Source organism: Cyprinus carpio, chromosome A7 (assembly GCF_018340385.1).
Source record: "Cyprinus carpio isolate SPL01 chromosome A7, ASM1834038v1, whole genome shotgun sequence".
In the NCBI taxonomy this organism is placed as follows: Eukaryota; Metazoa; Chordata; class Actinopteri; order Cypriniformes; family Cyprinidae; genus Cyprinus; species Cyprinus carpio.
Genome location: NC_056578.1, coordinates 37845373 through 37866025, shown reverse-complemented (window position 1 = coordinate 37866025; position 20653 = coordinate 37845373). Strand labels below are relative to the sequence as shown.

The window sequence follows — 20653 nt, the reverse complement described above, 5'->3', positions numbered from 1 at the left end:
AAAAGCAGTAAGCTATTGTTTCTTTAATTTTTATACAAAACAATGAGCAATGAGTGGTAGAGCATTTAAATCCTGTCACTGTATATTTAGCACTTTATACTTTAATAGTTTAATGAATAAATTCTGGTAATATCACTTAGCTTCATTGTTTCTTGTATTAAATTCAAAATATTAATAACCTATGACATTACTCTTACAAACCCTAAGAACCCTCTCACTAACCTTGTTTCAAAATCCTTTGAAAATGAATGAAACTATGGATATCAAGGCGAAATACTTACTAATGGTGTTCATTTGCTTAGGTATGATTTCAGAAAACACATGGATGCTACAAGTAAACACATTCCACATCACTGGTTTGTTTTATTGCCATTTATGACAGCTGAAATGACTTTTGTTTGTTCAAACTCAAGGTAAATTGTTTCTCTGAGTAAACATGCATCACAGAATATACAAGTTGTGCTGAGAAGAGGAGACCTTTTGCATGATGCCAGATATGGTGTAAATAGTCATGTAATCTTATTAAATCTTTTATTTATTATTACCTTTTTGCCCAATACACAGTAAATGGTCTGTAAACAGTCTTTAGGCAATCCATTGCATCTAATGCTAAGACGAAAAAAAAAAAAGCTTTGATGAAGGTCAATTATGAGAAATGAAGACAGAGATTTTAAATGAACTGAATGTATAAAGAATTTAAACTTGGTGTTAAAAATGCATAAAAAATTAATTTTAATTCTAGTCAGTATTTTCAAAAAGCAGCTGTAAAGGGGAAATAAAAAAGAATCAAGACCAAAAATAAACATGTACCATTATGATTGTGGAGTATTTGGTATTTCACAAGAGAGAATGTGTACTTCTATATTCACAAAGCTAGTTCAATTAAAAATGTATATTTCATTTGTTACATTGTCTAACATACATGACTGACAGTGACGTCTTCTTTGAGTGGTTTGTAAAGTTGAGGGTCCTCATCAGACTGCAAAACCAAACAGAAACGTTAGTGCACTGATCAGCTTTCTAAAATCACCATGATCACTGTAGTTTGTCTGCTGAAACTGTGTTAGTAATACTGCACCTTCGCACTTACATTTGTTTTACACAATTCTTTCAGAGTCAGGACATAGAAACTGAGGGTCACACAGAGCTGAAGAGCTGAAAAGATCATCATAGTGATATCCAGTGCTTCACGGATCATCTAAAGATGGGAAATATCAGTGTGTCATGAAATAAAAGCAATTTGAATTCCTACACCAGGAGTCTCAAATCAGAAGAAAAGCATTTTAACCAAGAAGTTAGATATCATTCACCATAACTTAGCGCACATGCTTATCCAAAATCTTTTGATCCATACGGTTGACACATGCGCTCTAGAAAGTTTCAACTTTGTCCAGTGTCTGCTCTATTTTTCTCCAGAAGTTATGACATAAAAATATCTTTGTTCTCTTTTAAACTAAAGTAGCGGCTATCTTATAACCCTCTCACACAAGCACTTGTCAATACAGACATCTGTTATTGTTGCAGTCTCTCAATTTGTTGTTGTTGTTCCATCTTTTTAGTTTTGATTTCTATTGTGAAACAATGGCCTTGGCCAGTGTTTGGCCACTGAATTTGATTTGAACTAGTCAGTTATTCCACAAAGTGGCACTTGGGGAATAACTGATTAGTGCAAAACACATTAAATATGCGTATACTACCTGTGCGTACAATGTATGTGCGGTTACAAAAATTGGGTGGTGAGTGTATAGTAGCTGTTCTGGTGACTGTACATGGGCCCTCGCATACACATAAAAGCTGAAATATATAATATGCTTTAGATTAATCTTAGATAAACCTAAAAAAAAGACAATGTATTTGTATAGCACTATACGATATATAAAACATAACAATACATTTCATTTCAAAGCTATTTGACAGATAATATACTATATGACTGTTAGGTTTATTGCAAAAAAAAAAGTGAGGTGAATGCTTAGAACTTAAATTACACATTTTTTTTCTCTGCATTTTTCCACAAAATATGCATATTTTATTTTTAATATTTTACTGTTCAAACCTAGGGCTATCAGTAAAATAATCTCAATTAATTAAAACAAAATAAAATGTATCCATAATAATATGACAATAGCATTGGAAAATAAAAAAATATACTTGTGGTTCATATTTATGTATAAACTATTAAAGCTTAAAAAAAATAATAATAATTAGAGTATAAAAAGGCTGTTTGTTACCTGGAATCATAACTGAAAAATAAATCTAAATTATTTTTATCTTGAAAGTGGCTCATTGGTCATTAATTTGAGACCTGTGTCATTTGAAAGAAAACAAAGAATAATTACCTTGTCATAGTTCATTTCTTCATAGTGCATAAAAACCTTAAAGCCCACTAAGTCCCATGCATACAGTGCAAGGCCTATCATAGCCAGCACAGCACTGACTTTGTTCAACACCACAGTGACGAGCAGCTGTAATACACAAAATCAAAACACAATGAGATGGCATCTTAAAAAAAAAAAAAAAAAAAAAAAAAAAAAAAAAGTGAATGCAAACTACTGTTTGTGATTATTAAAGGCTTACCAGAAAATAGCTGGGAAACCAAGCTGCAACAATAGACACCACTCCAACTACAAGGAACTAAAACGCAAAGCAAAGAAATAAGGGAATTCTTTACATTTGTCGATTGAAATAGATCAACAGATCACACAAAATTAATTAGGGGATTAAAAACCAACCAACTTCTCAACATTCTAAAAAAAATAAAATTAAAAATAAATACATTTATGTCATCAACATTGTTCATTCACTCTGATTGACATTATGGACTCCATCATTTTACAATTTAGAAACTCAAGAATAATCAGAATCAGAATGAGGTATTTTTCTTACCACACCACCAAGCCAGAATGGAGCATTACACATCATAATGTAGTCATGTATTCCAGAGCTTATAAATAAAATCCCTGTCATAAGATTGAGCAGTCCTACTATAATCTGCATAATCTGCGAAACAAGAGAAGAATGTTGTTTATACACCACATTACATTTTATTGCATTTAACTGAATAATAGTTCAACCACATTATATCTTTACATTCACATTATATATCTTGGCGATTAAAGGGACAGCGGGTCGATACGGGCTGTGCGCAAGACTGAATGAAACACGTATATCATTCATTAATTTTAAAGGCATAAGTGTATCATCAGAATGATTTTGAAACTGAACTTTCAAGGTAAATACATACAGTTGCTTTAAAGACATAAGAAAGCTTTGTGAAAATAACAGAAAGATGCATGGTTTTTAATTAATCATGGCTTAAATTTTGTTCCGTGTTTCAACTATCAAATGACTTCTAAAGACTTGGAATATAGCGCACAAATTATATGGACTATTTTATGGTGCAAGCAAAACTCTTAATTTTTATTCAGATGAACTGTCTCTTTAAGATGGACCTTAAGCCATTATTTGATAATCAAATTTTGATAAATATATTTAATTCAATTAATCTTAATTTAAAAAAGTGTTAAGGATGGAATAGACTAGGCTATACCTCTTTTAAAATATGAACAGATTTGAAAACATTAGGCTTCAAACATGACTTGCCGACTTTTTAAACGGTCACAGAGAAAACCTGGGCTTCATACTGTACACTAACACACACTAACAAACATTTAAAATCGTTACTAACACAACAAACTCAGGCAGAAACATGTAGCCTACCTTACTGAAACTCAAGACAAAGAAAAACAATGATTTGGCTCAAAATATCAAACACGTCTGAAAAAAACGGGAGCCTGTACCCATCATAAATTCTGCTATTTTATAAGAAATCTGTCAACTCCGATTGTCGAAATCTGCAGACTGCCCAGAAACATCATGGGCAAAAGACATGTAGTTTTATTTCAGCCATTAGTTGTTTCCATGTGTAACTCACCCCAAGTGCCATATAGATGCCCATCATCTTCGCTTTCACCTGCTGTGATACAGCACACACTGGACTGTGGCACAAAGAGCCCAGGATCTGACACAGTATCGGCCATTTGCTTTTGGGGTTTGAGGTGATGGTGATCACTGTCACCCCCTCGCCATGAGACACTGCCAGAGACATCCTGCAAATGAGCAAAAATTATATATCATCACCATCAGTAATATGTTAATAAAATAGGTAAACTCTAGAGGAAAAAAAAAACAAGTTCCAGAAGAGCACAACAGGCTATATGCAAATGTGTTTCTCAGTGTTTATGATTATGATAGAAATTTTTAACATTTACTTCCTCCTCACACAACAAGTTATAACAAGTAGCACATTGCTGACTAGCTGCTTTATCAACTGCGTTACAGCTTCACGAGAACAAAAGTGTGAAAAATAATCCACCTGCTCTGTTTGCTAAAATGTTGTTGAAATTAAGATTACACTTTTCATCTGACTTCACAGCCGACACAATTATTCTTTACCTACCTTTACTCTAGCATGTACGTTTTACAGATCAAATGTGAAAGAGTTAACCTCACCTTGTACGTGTTTGAGTCAGTAACAATCCAGTAAAGTTTCACACCCTTTCCTTCTGTTAAATACAGAACTTTTTTTCTTTCTTTCTCGTCAATGACACTCCTTTCTATTTCCTAAAACGTGCGAGAGGAATGTTGTTTGTCAAACTCATGAGAGGAGAAGGAAGTTACGAGAATGAAAGTAGGCTATAGATGACTTTGGACGTTCACCTCCCATTAAAGAAAATACTGGCGATATATAAATGAAGCAGCCACGCTTAATACACGCTTTGAAGAGTAATTTGTAACGTTTTTCGTTAGATTAACCACGTTTTGTATCTTAATCTAAATACTTTAGAATACTAATGCAACACGTGGGTCCACCAAACATTAGACTTGGTTTTCTTCTGCATATTATTATTGTTATTATTATAATTTTTTTCCCCAGCATCAGTTTTCCACAATATTTATTGAAGGAAAAAATGCAGACAATCAATCAATCAATCAAAAACTATATATATATATATATATATATATATATATATATATATTATTTATTTTATTTTTTTCACACGTTGTGTATGGGTGTATGTATTAGTGCCACCCTAAATTTCTACTCGGCATCCCCTAAAAATTTTCCGGTTAGCTCCATAAACTGTACACGAATTCGAGATCGCCTCAGTCCCACTGATCTATTTATGATCTATATATGATCTATATATGGTCTATATATGGTCTCTGTTATAGATCAGTGCTCAGTCCCCTTTAAATTTCAGATGAAAACGGCGACAGACTTTCCTCCCCGTCTCTCAGCGCGTTCTTCAGTCCGCAGAGCGAGAAATAGGACGAGGAGTGTGTTTATCGATAGATTGTTATAATATCTGCATCTGTGCAGCTCTCACTAAAACACCTTCCACATAAACACATACTCAAAAACACACACACACACAAACCCTCATCACACCACAGCTGTTTCCTCCAGCGAAAATAACACATATGAACGCATACTTTATAAAACGATCATGTTGCTGTTTTCATTTGAAAATGTGACTTTCAATATAAAACATATTACAGTGCATGTGGCATTAACTACCAGACAGTCATTCACAGAAATGATTAAAGACAGTGACAGACAGTAGCCTATTTGACCGTAGAAAGAGGTTTGTATACTAGAAACGCTAACAGTAAAATTTTGTGTTTGTACAGTAAAGTGTGTGTGATCAGAAAGACTTGTATTTGGCTTATTCTTAAATTTTATAGCCTACCCATCTGCAATACAGTGGTATACTGCAAGTTTAGTACACCACCCTTCCCTATTAGTCAAATATTTATTTCTTTATTTATTTTACCCTCATTAGCCGCGTTTCCACTGTCGGGCTTAAAGCGGGCGTGCTAGTGCGTGCCAGGACCAGTCGCGTTTCCACTGTCACTTCCGGGGCTTGATCATGCCTCGTCAGGGCTTCCTCGGGGCCAACGGCCAGGGTTTTTTGGCCCGACGAAAACCTTGGGCCAAAGCGGGCCAACTGGGGCTAGAGGAGTGGTTATGAACAAAGGCGGAGTTTCTCCGCGAGTGGAGAGCGGAGCCGCGGATCATTTCAGAAAAATAACAGCTATAACATCAACATTAAAAACTTTTTAAAATAAGCTGAGCTCAACACTCACTTTCAGTCAGCAGCGAGTGTTTGAAACGAGCGGCAACCTCGCGCTCTCTCTCGTGAAGCCAATAAGGAAGTGACTAAAACTGCAATTCATCGACTGGCCGCTTGAGGCTGGCTGCAAAAGGGAGTCAGTCCCATAGACTCCCCATGTTAAAATGCCCAACTTTACAGCAGAAAAAAAACATGTTTACAGCCTGGTTCAAAAAATGATTTTGGTCTATATTGCTAATTTTGCCCTTTGTGACAACTGTGAGGGGGGTGAATTTTTTTATAACTCATCCGTTTAAATTATATTAAACCTTAAAGTTCTGCATAATTAAGGGCGTGGCCACTTGAGTGACAGGTGGATTGCCGCTGCTGACAATGCCGTCGCGCTAGGTGAGCGTGGCTTCAGCAACCAGCTCCCGCCTTTTTGCCCATTTTCGATTTTCCGGGAGAGTCGCGCGGTGACGCGCTGCCAAGATGGCGACGGCTTCAAAACCGACGGCTTTTTGAGCTTCAAAACCGCTATTGAGGAGTCTATGGGTGACGTCACGGACACTACGTCCATATTTTTTTACAGTCTATGGTTTGAAACAACGCGATCCGATGTGGATTATATAATCATCATAAAAGGCAGAAATATTTCTAAGCGATGTAAAAGACTATGCACGCTAAACATTAACGTTACCATAATAAACATGGTAAATGCAACCACTTGGAGAAATAAGACGTCAGCTTCTTATTCTCTATCACACTATTTTATTTAGTAACATATTTTATCTGTCATAAGTGTCGTCTCGAGAGTTTAGCTCCGCGTAGCATGTCATCAAAATATACTAATAATGATTTTTGTTTGGGAGCTTTTATAAAAATAGAGTTATTATCATTCATTCTAAATGTGACGTATATAGGCTACTGTGACTACAAATAAACAGAAACAGTCTCGACTGAATAAGCAGGCTATTTTCATAAGCGTTAAAAAGAAATAAATAAAATAGAAATACATTTATTTCTGTGTGATTAATTTTGAGTCCTGATAAATTGATTCACTATGCTCAATGTATCACTTAGTAAAACATCGATGCTTTTGAATTTGAATATTTAACAAAGCATGCAAACAAAAGGCCGCTGTTATCATGTTCGTTTTGTGATTGCACTAGTTCCAGTGACTTATTTCTGATTAGTTTTTCTGATAACTTCTCTTTGTTGGTGAAACGATGGGGTTGCATGACGTTGTTCCTGAGAGGCGTGTAAAGGGCGGGTTTTAGTGACGCGCAGCGGAGCTTCTGGCCCGACGGTGGAAACGCAGCGCTATTCTGGCCTCGTGCTATACTGGCCCGAGGCTATTGGTCCCGCCCGGCCCGTTTTAAGCCCTGGCTCGCACTGGCCCGACAGTGGAAAAGCGGCTATTGGGGGCTGAGCCCCCCTAATGAAAAAGCCCCTGGCCTCATTCATTCATAAATTCAGTTATTCTCTTCAGTGTAAACATATTATGTGAAATAGCTTTTTCAGGACAGTGATAAATAAATACAACATGCAATTTTATTTTGTTAAAATTATTAAAAATGTGCATATTCTGCAAGGGGTTTGAAACTTATGAGCAGAACTGTAGCTTAGGATACTTTTGCAGAGTGTCAGAGATTTTAGAATCACCTATTGCTGTTTACATTAATTACCCGTCACAGTTTACATTAATGTTTAAATGAATTAATGACATTAAAATTCAAAATAATCAATTTGGTCTTCTAAAATACTTTTTAAATTTGATTGCTACTCATTTAAAATGTAACTATAATGAAATACAGTTACTCAAGAGTCATATTACATGTGTTTTGTTACTCCCCACCCCTGATTATAGAATAGTTTTCATGATAATGTGAGGTAAATGGTTTCCTTAACCTGGAAAATAATTTATACTGAACTAAAAAATGAAATAAAAAACACTTTTCCTGTGCAGTCGGATTTTGTAACATCACAACCACTGTTTCTGTGAGGTGGCCTTGTGATGAACAGTCTTTTCAAACTTGTTTGTTTATCCTTTTATTTAGTACAAAATGTATTGCATATAAAATAAAAACAGGGGCTGGAATAAAAATAATACTTCAAAAATTGTCAAAAATTGTATAGTACATACATGTACATGTAGCAGTAAGCTATCTATAATTTCTGTATCTCTTAATTTTTATGCAAATCAATGTCTGTCCAAATTTAGTTTATTAATTTAAAGTCAAGTAAAACTATACTATTGGATTTTGGCCAGTGCAATTTATCGTTTCAAAAAGTGCCAGATTATTCCAATTCTGTCCCAGCAAATTTGGCATTTTATACTTTTTTGGTAAAATTTTGGTATATTTGGTAGTTTCATTGTGCCTTGTATTAAACTGAATAACCCATGACATTTCTCTTTCAAAACATGCTTACCAACACTTTTTCGGGACTGAATGGAACTATGGATATGAGTGCAAAATACTTTCTAATGGTATTTATTTGCTGAGCTCTGATTTCAGAAAACACATGGATGCTACAAGTAAACACATTCCACATCACTGGTTTGTTTTATTGGTATTTATGACAGCTGATATGATTTTTGTTTGTTCAAACTCAAGATAAATGGTTTCTCTGCGTAAACATACAACCCAGAATATACAGGTCCGACACTGAAAAAGAGACCTTTTGCATGATGCCAGATATAGTGTAAACAGTCATGCAATCTGATTAAAACTTTTATTTATTATTATAATATTTTTGCACATTATGCAGTTAACAGTCAGCAAGCACTCTGCAGGCAATCCATTGCATCTAAGATTCCCGAAAGAAGCCGAACTATTAAAACGTAAAAATTAAAATCAAATAAAAATGGAAAGAGTCTGTGTGTGTGTGAATTGAAATTACAATTGAAAAATTATTTGAAATTATTTTTATCTTGAAAGTGGCTCATTGGTCTTTAATTTGAGACCCCTGTCATTTTAAAACAAAGAATATTCACATTCTTATAGTTCATAGTCATAAATATCTGTAGTAAGCTGGAAGCTTATCAAGTCCCATGCATACACTGCAAGGCATTTCATAGCCAGCAGAGCACTGACTGCATGACTAGACTAGAACATAAATGGGAGACTGAGCTGCAACAAAAAACACCACTTCAATTACAAGGAACTAAATGGCAGAAAAAAAAAATGATTTGAATTTGTCCATCAAAACAGATCAATAGATAAGACAAAATTAATTAGGTTGTTAAAAACCAAACAACTTCCCATCAATCTTCCCATCAAAAAAAAAAAAAAAAAAAAAAATTCAACACAATTTAATCAGATTATTAATTCTGATTAAATGGACTCACTCATTTTACAATTTGGAAACACAAGAATAATCAGAATCAGAATAAGGTTTAATTCTTACCCCACCACCAAGCCAGAATGGAGCATTAAACATCATCATGTGATCTTGTATTCTAGATCTTACAGATAAAATCTCTCTCATGAGGATTCCTGCTGTAATCTGCACAATGTATGGAAAAAGAGAAGAAATTCGTTTATTTTTATTACTTTACATTGAACAATAGTTCAACCACATTCAATCCCTTACAGAAATAATTCAAGTAAAAGTCATAATCTTAATAATTAGGTAACTTAAAAAGTAAACTAGTTACTTCAGAGAAAAAAAAAAATGTGGAGTAATTTCTTCTACTCAACCGCTGGGTTGAGCCCGTTGGGTCATTTGTTGGGTTGTTTTTTCCAGTGTTGGGTGGTTTTTGTGTTACCCAGCTGTGCTAAGGTTTGTATATGTTTTATTTCATCAATGAAGTCTTTACTGTGCCATAAATTATTTTATTTCACCCAACATATACAGGGACGAGATGTCAGTCAGCTGAATGCGTCAGCAACGGTCATTTTGGTTTGACTTGCATTTTAGATTTCTTCTAGCTATTTGGGGTTAGGAGGAACCAATAAATATAATAACCAGATATTATCTTTGAACATGAAGCACTTTTTGAAAAAAATGATGTCCACATATGTGGACACTTGGTCTGTATCCATAGAAAAAAATCAATACACCATTGTGTAACAAAGTGCAAATCTCTTTTATTTAAAGCCTGAGTACTGTGCCTGAACAGTTTTTATTGTTACTGTTCCATATATACATGTTTCAACTTCTAAACATGGATATAGAAAAACACAATTTATAAGAAACAAGCGGTCATATCACATAACAGCCCAAAACTTTAACTAATCCAAAGTAGGAATGTCCTTTTTATCTGTGGGAACAGTTGATCACACTTAACCACTGTGAAAAACTTTGTAACAGTTGCCTGCAGCTTGCAAGCACAAGAACACCTTGCATGTTACAAATTGGACTCAAGTGCTGCATTCTTCAGATTGACCACCTATGGAAGATGTGCATTAGCCCTTCTGCGGACTGAGATGTGGGGCACTTCCTTCACAGTGCGCTTTTTCTCTGGCTCTGAATGGTCTGTTGTTTTCCTGTTCTGAGAGGTCTGTACTGTCTTCCTGTTCATTGTAATGCTGGGCCAAGTATGTCTTAGCCACTTCCATTCGGAATTCAAGAAATTGCATGATGCCCTTTCTTGGTGTGCCACGTACTGTGTGATCTTGGTGGTACAGTAGCCAGCTGTTGGCAAAAGCAACATTTGTGAAGTGCATGAGCATCCAAAGCGTCCACTTTTTGGCAATGCTAAGGTCTGAATGATAAGCTTAAGTAACACCACGGAGACGTTTACGGACGTTTAGTGGACTGTGGAGTGGGGTCTTTATCCTCACTACTCTCCTCCTCACTGCTGCTTGGCTCCTGTTGTGGAGGATGGTAATCAACATCCTCTACAGGGTTGTCAATGTCAGACAAGTCCTCTACCTCTGAGTTGTCCCCAGCAATGGACTCCAATACTATTTCCAGTGCCTTTGAAAGGAATATGCCCTGGAAATTATATCAGGAGAAAAATAAAATAAAAATTCAATGTAAAGTTATTTATCACACATGCAACGTAAATTTGTACTGTTGTAAACTATTGTAAATTGATGTTTTCTAACAAATTCTTCCCAAACTATTTTTTTTTGCTAAAGTTTTTACATTTTAAATTAATAAAAATCAATGTAAAGTTATTTCACACATGCAATGTCAAATAATACTGTTGTAAACTATTGTAAATTGATGTTTTCTAACAAATTCTTCCCAAACTATATTTTTGCTAACATTTTTTACATTTTCAACAAATAAAAATCAATGTTAATTTATTTCACACATGCAATGTCAATTTATACTGTTGTAAACTATTGTAAATTGATTTTTTATAACAAATTCTTCACAAACTATATTTTTTGCTAACATTTTTACATTTTTAACGACTAAAAATCAATGTAAAGTAATTTATCACACATGCAATGTCAATTTATACTGTTGTAAACTATTGTAAATTGATTTTTTTATAACAAATTCTTCAAACTATGGTTTCACAGTTACATTTTTTGCTAACATTTTTACATTTTCAACGAAGCTAAGTCCCACTGTCCACATATGTGTACTTCAAGTTTAGCGAAATAGTACATCTTTACCGTTACAAAAAATTGTCAAATTTTCATGCCATATTAATCATACAACACCAATATGCATAACTTAACAAGAATCAACAATGAAATTTTATTAGATTTTTTACCTTGTGGACGTTTTGGTCTGGTGCGGCTGCCTGACTTTTCGGATGTGTTCGCCGCCATCTTGGAATTTCTGTGTAAAGTGTTTTTCTCTTCTGACCCCACCAGATGGCAGTGTAATTGTCCATGTTTGTGTACAACAGGTTCCAATTACACTGAATTAGGTTTTATGGCGCACACAACTAAAAATGTGATGTCCACGTATGTGGACGCCAGGTCGTAGGAGGTTATGGAAATTCCTTTTGCCTTGCATAACATAAACTGATTTTATTCGTTATAATACTGAATTTAATTCATTTTGATGGTGAAATATGTTCTCTAATCTCAGTACTGGTTGCTTATGGGCAGGTTATGGAGTCAGTCAAGGTATCTTTCCGCTATGAGTGAAACGTGAGGTGGCAGTCTGAGGTTTGCACATGTTGGTGTTCAGTTAATAAAGGTCTTCATCAATGGCAAACAATAGGATGCATTTGCAGAATTAGTTTTAACTGACTGTAAGATCCTGGCCACTTCATCCAGCACTGTCTATGTTCTCCGCATTCATAAATATTTCGTTTTGAATGAGAAACAGCTTCATTTGATTCAGTGCATGCAGGGAACTTGAAACGGCAACCTGTAGATAGAAGTTATTTATGCTGTTCCTTAAGATAACTTTAAACTCACCAAATTAAAAAATTACTTTTCTAATTTTCAATTCTAATTTGTTGCAGTATTTATTATAAATGATTTATCGTGCAGATAAATCATTATTTATCTGCATTATTTATCATCAAATATTATTTTTTAAAATTAATTTGCACTTGTAATCCTTAATCAAAACATTAACCTCCCCTCTCCCTCTCAACAACATCTCTTCATGATGAAAGACTCAGAAAAGGGGTTGGACTCTGCTGACTGTCCAATGGCCAGGCATTTTTAGTACCCTTCAAAAATGGGGTACTGTCGTCTTTCCGCAGTTGAGACAACATACTTTCTGATGTTCATTCATGTTTATTTCATGCTATAACTAGCAGGAAGAGATTGATTAATGTTTGAGTTACAGAGATCTGTATTCTGTCATTAAAGAGACACAAAATGGTATTTATTGTTTGAATAAAAAAAAAAGCAAAAATTTGAAAGCTGAGACTTTGTTTCATACCAAAAGTCCTCTTTGCACTGCTGTGTATTTTTCACTGCGTCATGATGTGTGATGTGAGAACGCAACTGCCTCAGTTCAAGTGGCACATGAACCAATCATCTCTTCCTCTTTACTACTAGTTATAGCATGAAATAAATGAATGAATGAACATTAGAGTTACTGTATGTCTTCTCAACTGCGGAAAGACGTCAATACACAATAGTCCACTGCCATTAATCTAATGCTGTGTTCTAGACAACTCAAAATTCAGATTTTTCCTACCTCCTACTAGAAATGAACATCTAGAGCATAGCTTGATGTCAGACATCTGACCTGTGAACTCAGGCAGACTGATCAACCCTGATCTAAGCCAGACACATCATTTGACGTCACTGCTTCCAACGAGCATAGTGTGGAGCTACTAGTGCATTCATGTCATGTCAGATGTCATATTTACAAGTTGAATGCACATGAAACGCCACTATAAGCATACATTTAGTTTTTATTACAAGGGGGAAATTTGCGGGTGTGTCAGTGAGAAAACATGTCAGATGCAATGGATGCAGCCAAAGACTATAGATATGCAGCGTCTGTATTGACGGTAAATGTGTTGAAATGAATAAAAATATTTTTTTGTCATGTACAATAAAACTATATAAGTTACATATACAAAATACATTATATTTTATAATATAAAATATTATATTATAATTACCATAGAATATATAATGATTCAGTGATTCAGTTTACATCATCTTCATAAAATGAATAAAAACAGAAAAAAAGCAAAAACACAATGATATATATTCTTTATTCATCATTTTGTAGATGTAGAGTTAAAAAAAATAAATAGTTGAATTTTATGTAGAAAAGTTATATCGCCATCTTGTTCCGACCAAAGTGACTTGAATGCAGCTGACATAGTAATTGTAATTACAACTCATAAATACGAACTTCCCAGGAGGGCTTGAATGCACCATAACTTCCCAGATAGCAACAGACTCCGGAGCGGATCTGCGGTCAAGTCGCCAGGTCTGTAAGTACTGTCAAAATATGCTTTATTTGTGCATTTATATATACCAGTAACTTTACCATTAACAGATAATGTAGTTAATGACTTTGTTTGCTGTTGGCAAGTCAAGTTAGCTTGTTTTAGCATTATTGTAGATTTGAGTAAAAGTTATCAAAGTTACTGTATTTGGATGGGATTTCTTTCTTTCTGGGACTTTCTTTCTGTGATTTAGTTACCTTAAATCCACATTCTAATCCAGTCTTGAGTGAATTTGTGGTTAATTTCCTTTTCCTTTAAGGTAATAATTGCAGGTGAAATAAAGATATCATTATACCTACTGTGTAGGCCTTTGGCTTTGACTTACTGAATATCTGTCTGTATCTATACAGACCATATCCTTAATTCCCAATGGTTAAAATCCATTTAAGTGAGAAGCATCTTGAATATAATCCCCATCTCCCCTTGTTTCAGATAATGAAATCATATCATATAAAATCTAATTAAGATACTGTATACATTAATAACATTATACATGTGTTTTTTCCCCCTTTGCAGCCTACAGTTTATTCACAAGTAGAAGCAGTCTGTTTTGGGGTATGTCTGTTTTAGATCTTTACCTGCTACCTGAGTAAAGTAAGATTTTCTTATTTTCTTGAACTTGATTTTCTCTAATACTGACAATGGTTCACAAAGGCAGCTGGTCCTAGTCAAAATATAGTCCCATTCCCTAACCCCTTGTTACACTTTGGTGGATTTTGTTAGGATTGGGAGACTGTCCTCACTGCAATCTGCAGCTCGACTGACATACTGGATAGTGCTTATGAACTGCCACATGATGTTAGCTTTAAAAAACTAAATGTTTTGGATGAATAGTAACTAACCCTACCACTGTGCATTACAACGTTCAATGTATTGAATTTAATTCAGTATGTCATCATACAGAATGTCTCATTGTAACTGAAAAGATGATTGATTCACATGCTGCTTAAATTGAGGTGAATACAGCAATCTGTCTGCATTCTGTCACGCCACATTAAAGAGTCTGAAAAACATATTATTGTTACACATATTGTTTGTATTTCGCTATGAAACTGACAGAATGTGAAAGCTGTTTTATATTAAAACTACCAAAAGCACAACGCTTATTGCTATTATTTGGTGTCTGGCGCACTACAGATAATGAATGCATTCAAAGACATAAAATATTATTTCCAAGCATAATGTCTCTGTGAGTATATGACACATGGTACGATATCTGCTAATAATCCCACATATATTCAAATCAGTTGCCAGGCCACCAGAATTTCTCCCGTGCTCCCAATCTTGGCCATTTGCACAGGCAATATAGGCTAAAGTCTCAAAATATTATAACTTTAATCTTGTAATTGCTACGACTTAATTCTCGTAATTTTGACTTTATTATCAAAATATTTAGTCTTTATTCTCGTAATTTGACTTTATTCTCAAAATATTTTGACTTTATTTTCATATTGCTAGTACTTTATTCTCATAATTTTGACTTTTTCATAAAAATATTACGACTGTTATCTTGTAATTTTAGATTATTTTAATTTAATATATATATTTTTAATTTAAGGTGGCACTAAAATGCCATCGTATGTAATATATCATACAATTCTGAGAAAAAGAAAAAAAAAATTAAAAAAATTAAAGTTTACATCACGCATTTTGCGAGAAAAATATCAGAATTAAAATATCAGAATTACCTTTTTTATTTTTTATTCAGTGGCAAAAATAATTCTTTTTGTGTTTGCGCACACTTGCTGCATAAAAGCTCATTCTGATTCTGATCCTGAAATGGGCTTCCATACTATGGAAACAAAAAATAAAGAAAAGAATAAAGAAAAGAAAAGAGGAATCAGGAAAGAAAAGAGAAACAGGGTGTCAGTGGCATCATTCCGCATCTTTTATTTGAGAGAACTTTTGATTAAATTGTTGGTAAAGATCCCCTCAGCATCGTTAACCTTGTTCTTCCACTTGAGAGCAGTGTCTCCGTGGACCTGCGGTCTTTCTCACTCCTCTTATCCTGCAGCCCTGAAGCCATGTGTAGAGATCAGCTCTCTTTAGGCCAACCAACTCTCGAAAATGAGTAAGTATTGAAGAAGGCTCTCTGACTACATGCTGATGGCTCTGATTGCCTGAGCTTATCTCGCTATGTAGCTGTCACTCTCACTGTCTCTCTTGTATAAGTTCTCTGCTTTTTCTGAGTCTCATTAACTTGACACCATAAGCCAGCATTTGCAGAGACACATGAATCAAGACAGATGGTTGATTAAGCCATATTCTGTGTGTGACTAAATCTTTAAGAGGGAGGATAACTTAACATTTATATGTATAATTCTCCAGGCATGCTCTTAAAGGTATAGTACACCTAAAAATAAATAAAATTTCATCATTTACTTACCCTCATGTTGTTCCAAACTTGTATGAATAGTAACCAAAGTAGCCATTGACTTCCATAGTATTTTTTTTTTCTCCCATAGTATGGAAGTCAATGGCAATGTTTACCAACATTCTTCAAAATATCTTCTTTTGTGTTCAACAGAAGAAAGAAACTCATACAGGTTTGAAGTAATTTGAAGGTGAGTAAATAATGACAATTGCCTTTTTTGGTGAACTATCCCTTTAAAATGCTCTTTATGTAACATAGAATATCATGCAATGACAAAAATGAGGGATTGTTACAGAAGGCAGTTAATGTTTTACAAAACTCTTTTGCATCAGCATGGATGCTGCCTGGCATTTAAGTGTTATTTAGTTCCTCTTTGTTCAATGGTTATGATGAATTATGTCTTTCTTGTGACATTCAGAGTTGGCATGAAGAATCGTGTTGTCACTTTAGTGGAACAAATACACAAAACAGATTTTGGCCTTACATAACTAGCCTGGGGAGCTGACTTGACAGCGTTTTTCCCCTCTGTGAAGGCAGGAAGTATTAGCTGGCTCAGAGTATCTCTATTTATTGCACCTTACAGTGAAGGATAATAGGATTTGACAGATTATGTGAAAGTTATGAATTTTATATATGGGTTTTTGACACGCATCTTTAGGCATTTTAACTTTAGCAGGATCTTTAGAATTGTCCTGTTATGTGAAAGATCATAAAATCATGCTGGGCATCTATACGTCTATAGAACCATGAGAGACAGTTCTCTATATTTTTCCATAGAAATAATTTTGAATGCATCAGACTTTTTTTGAGCATTTGTATCTTATAGTCATATACTGTCAACAAGGATGAATTCTACTGTAGCACTGAATTAAAAAGCACTTGCAGAATGCACATACTGTAATTTGGGCTCAAAATTAGTTTAAAATGCAAAATAATCCAATAGCACAAACATAAAATAACATTTTAAAAAAGTTGTAATTACTGTAAAAAGTATATTGAGAGTTTATAAAAATTAAAATATTAAATACTATTAGAACATTTAAAAATGTTTAATACAGTTTTATTTATCTTTTATTTATCTTAATTTTATGTGTGTTTGTAAAGTCATAATTTTGCCATGATATAATACTGTTTTTATCTGTTTGCTGTTTACAATGGTTACTGTTTATATAGTGTGATTTTTGATTAATTGTCTTGAAACTAGCTAGGGCCAGTTTGACCTGAAAACATATAATACTATAGAAGCCACAACAATTATAAGAATACCAAATGTATTGTCCCTGCTATATATATATCAACCCAATACAATTATGCATTTCTATTGAAACATTCTCAATGACAAAATGAATATGCGGTGGTCAGGTTGTAATTTTGAGCTCTTATAATTTGAAAATTTTTAAAAACAAATTGTGATAAGTTCCATAAGGACATGAACATTTTTTACAAGTCAGAATCTCATAATTACAGTAATTCCCACATGGTGTGAACACACAAGTTCATTCAGCAAAATATTATTTGTTGAGTGTTCAGTGGATGTGTTTTTGTACAGTCTTGTTGTACAAACCTAAACTAATTGCCTGGAAAGGTTTTTCTTGAATTTAAGTTCACTGAAGAAACTTTTTATTTATTTATTTATTTGAGTGCAGTAGTCTTTTCTTTCACTGTTTACTGTTCAACATTTTTCTTTTTAAATTAATGTCTTTTGGTTTGGCAGCATATCCAATTCAGATGATTTAGCATCACAGTTCTTCAGGAAGTAATTAATCTATGACCTTCTTGGATGATGGTAGCCTTTCAGATGACGTGTTGGTCTCAGAACTAATGCTAGCGGATGCAAATCTGCCAATGTCATCTTTGCCCAGCAACTACACATAAAGTGCCATCTGCTCTGGGGAGTATACGATTGGAAGAGCATTTCTTTGATTCTTCTGCTTAGTCATAAAAAAAAAAAAAAAAAAAAACCTTACTATGTTCTCTGCGGCGACTCACTTCCTCCTCGGCACAATATGTTCTTGTGTTAACCTTCCTCTCAAGCTGTCATTCTAAACAACAGTTTGTTCTGGTAATTGACAGACTTACTCAAGTATAATTGAAGGGGCACATAGATCATATACGGCTGAATACACTTAGCCAGTCTGTGATAATTAACTCTGTACAAGCAGTTCCTTAAAAATAGCTGTATATTTGCCCTTTCATACATTCAGTATACTGGAATATTAGGATAGTGATGATTTGTATAAAGAGTGGGCCAGCAGCACATGAAAAAGCACTGTATTTTAAAAATATGAATCATCTGCTGCAATTAGGATAAATAATTAGAATGTAAGAGGTGGAAATGAAAATGTTATGCCTCACAGGGTCTGTTCATTTTCCCTGTACAAGGGACAAAACCTTAACATAGGCTAAAAATCTTCAGTGGTCTTTTAATAACGAGATCTGAGAGTCTTGAAAAGACATGTGCTGTATATTAATACCAGGACATAAATTAAGGAAAGAAGGAGAACATTATAGACAATAGAGATGGAATTATTCATTAGGATTCATGAAGAGGTGGAGAATTTTCAGATAATTTTTCAGAGCTCTTTATTCTTTCCTGGTTTTAGGATTGAATTGACCTTTCTCTGACAAAGATTATGATTGATTATAAATGCATGCAAATGAGTACAGATATAAAACTGCAGCCGTATCAAACTATTTGTTTAATTAATGTACTTATTTATATTCCATATACAGATTTTTTTCTTCATATAATCAGTAAATGACCTTGTTTCCTGATGTTGCTTCTAATAAATGACATTGCAATGGCAACAAAACGCTAATATTCCTCTATTGTGAGTCGCTTTGGAAAAAGCATCTACTACAGTAAATGCACAAATGTAAAGAATGTAAAACGTCATTGAATTAAAACAGACAAATCAAAGAACAGAATTCATGCAATTACTAAAAAATAAACAAAGACACAAGAAACAAAATGCCACTGTTTTAAAGGGATAGTTTGAGTGAGAGGGAGAGAGAGAGAGAGAAAAAATCTCAAAATACCTTCTTATGTTCCAGAGAAGAAAGTCATACAGGTTTTGAACAACATGAGGGTGAGTAAATGATGATAAAAGATTTTGGAAGAACTATCCCTTTAATTCTGAGTGCTTCACTCATTTGTTAACCTAAACAGTGTTAGTACATCCACAAATCCCCCAACTGAAATAAACGTTTAATATCCAAAATAAAAAATTTTCTTTGATCTTATCTATAGGGCCCAACAAACCTACAGGCAGCCCTGTATGAGTCTATAAATCGGTTCAGTCAGTGTCAGTGGGAGCTGATGAGTTTTCACTTTACCACCTAAAGTGCAGGACACTTAACCCCAGCGGAACTATCAGTGCACTAAGAGTTCTACAAGTGGCTTTGGGTGAAATACTTCTGCTAAATAACTAAATACTGTACTGTATATAGGTCAGTACAGATTAGCATACAGGAGGTGGGCGTCCTACAATGGTAGGTGAATGAAATGTTAATGCAATTGCAGATATTTTTCTGGCAAATGTAGTCACTCTATTCCTTCAACCACACGCCTTCCCTCTAAAACCCTGCCAAAGACAAGTCAGCCAAACTAATGTCAGCAAACCTGAACACATAATAGGGGAAAAGGTTTTTTTTTTTTTTTTTGATCTTTAATATATTCTCTATAAAACACAAGTCTCTATGTGAAAATATTTGAAGAATTCCCTAAAATGTGGCATGGTATATGGATGAGAAGTTAAAAGTGTGTACTCACACTACGGCACATAAGGACCTGTGTCTGTTCTCTTATTTCGAAAACTTCAGTGAAAGAAAAGATTAAATACAAATCAAAGTAATTATGCAGCTCCAATATTAAAGACTCCCTGTGGTGAAAATCAAGATACAAAAAACATTCAAATTCATCAGTCAACAACATTGCAGAGTATGCATAAAAACAAAAAAACTGCAAAACTCAAAAGACAACACAAAAATATAACAATTTCTCCTTACAACTGTGGTGTACCAAAAGAAAGTCTCAAAAACGTGGTTTTAAACCATCTGTTTCCTATGTCATATACAGTATATGACATGTAACCAATCAACTTGCTGGGTGGATCATTTCATATCATTTCTACCTGAGAATGTTGATTTTTAGAAGGCAGATGTCTGAGATGGTGAATGGGAACATGGTTTATGTAACATTAGCAATTCATTAATAGCTGTTTGATAATGTAGTAAAGCCAAAGGCTAATGATATCAATAGCATTATGTGTCTGACATTGTACAGAGCGATACACAGAATGCATTACCAGTCTGATTCTG

At 34.3% G+C, this 20653-nt stretch overlaps 1 protein-coding gene across 2 annotated transcripts; it reads right to left on the bottom strand.

Annotated features, from left to right (window-relative positions):
• Positions 1–339: 339 nt before the first annotated feature.
• Positions 340–4674, bottom strand: tmem176l.3b (transmembrane protein 176l.3b). 2 transcript variants are annotated; one of them, XM_042761059.1, is made up of 7 exons: positions 4513–4674; positions 3935–4109; positions 2887–3000; positions 2578–2634; positions 2340–2465; positions 1091–1198; positions 340–979 (listed from the first exon to the last, which is right to left on the bottom strand). In XM_042761059.1, exons 2-7 carry the CDS (start codon positions 4106–4108, stop codon positions 914–916), a joined length of 645 nt encoding a protein of 214 aa, XP_042616993.1. In that variant the 5' UTR covers position 4109; positions 4513–4674; the 3' UTR covers positions 340–913. The 2 variants fall into 2 exon arrangements, with proteins under 2 accessions (XP_042616993.1, XP_042616994.1); XM_042761060.1 differs by lacking the exon at positions 4513–4674 and adding an exon at positions 4460–4496.
• Positions 4675–20653: the final 15979 nt, after the last annotated feature.

Excerpts from the sequence above, each read along its gene's own strand:
- tmem176l.3b (XM_042761059.1), bottom strand. The coding sequence starts at position 4,108 with ATGTCTCTGGCAGTGTCTCATGGCGAGGGGGTGACAGTGATCACCATC. Across the intron at positions 2,466-2,577 it reads GGTTTCCCAGCTATTTTCTG|CTGCTCGTCACTGTGGTGTT; the intron begins GTAAGCCTTTAA and ends TGTGTATTACAG. Across the intron at positions 980-1,090 it reads AAGAATTGTGTAAAACAAAT|TCTGATGAGGACCCTCAACT; the intron begins GTAAGTGCGAAG and ends TTGGTTTTGCAG.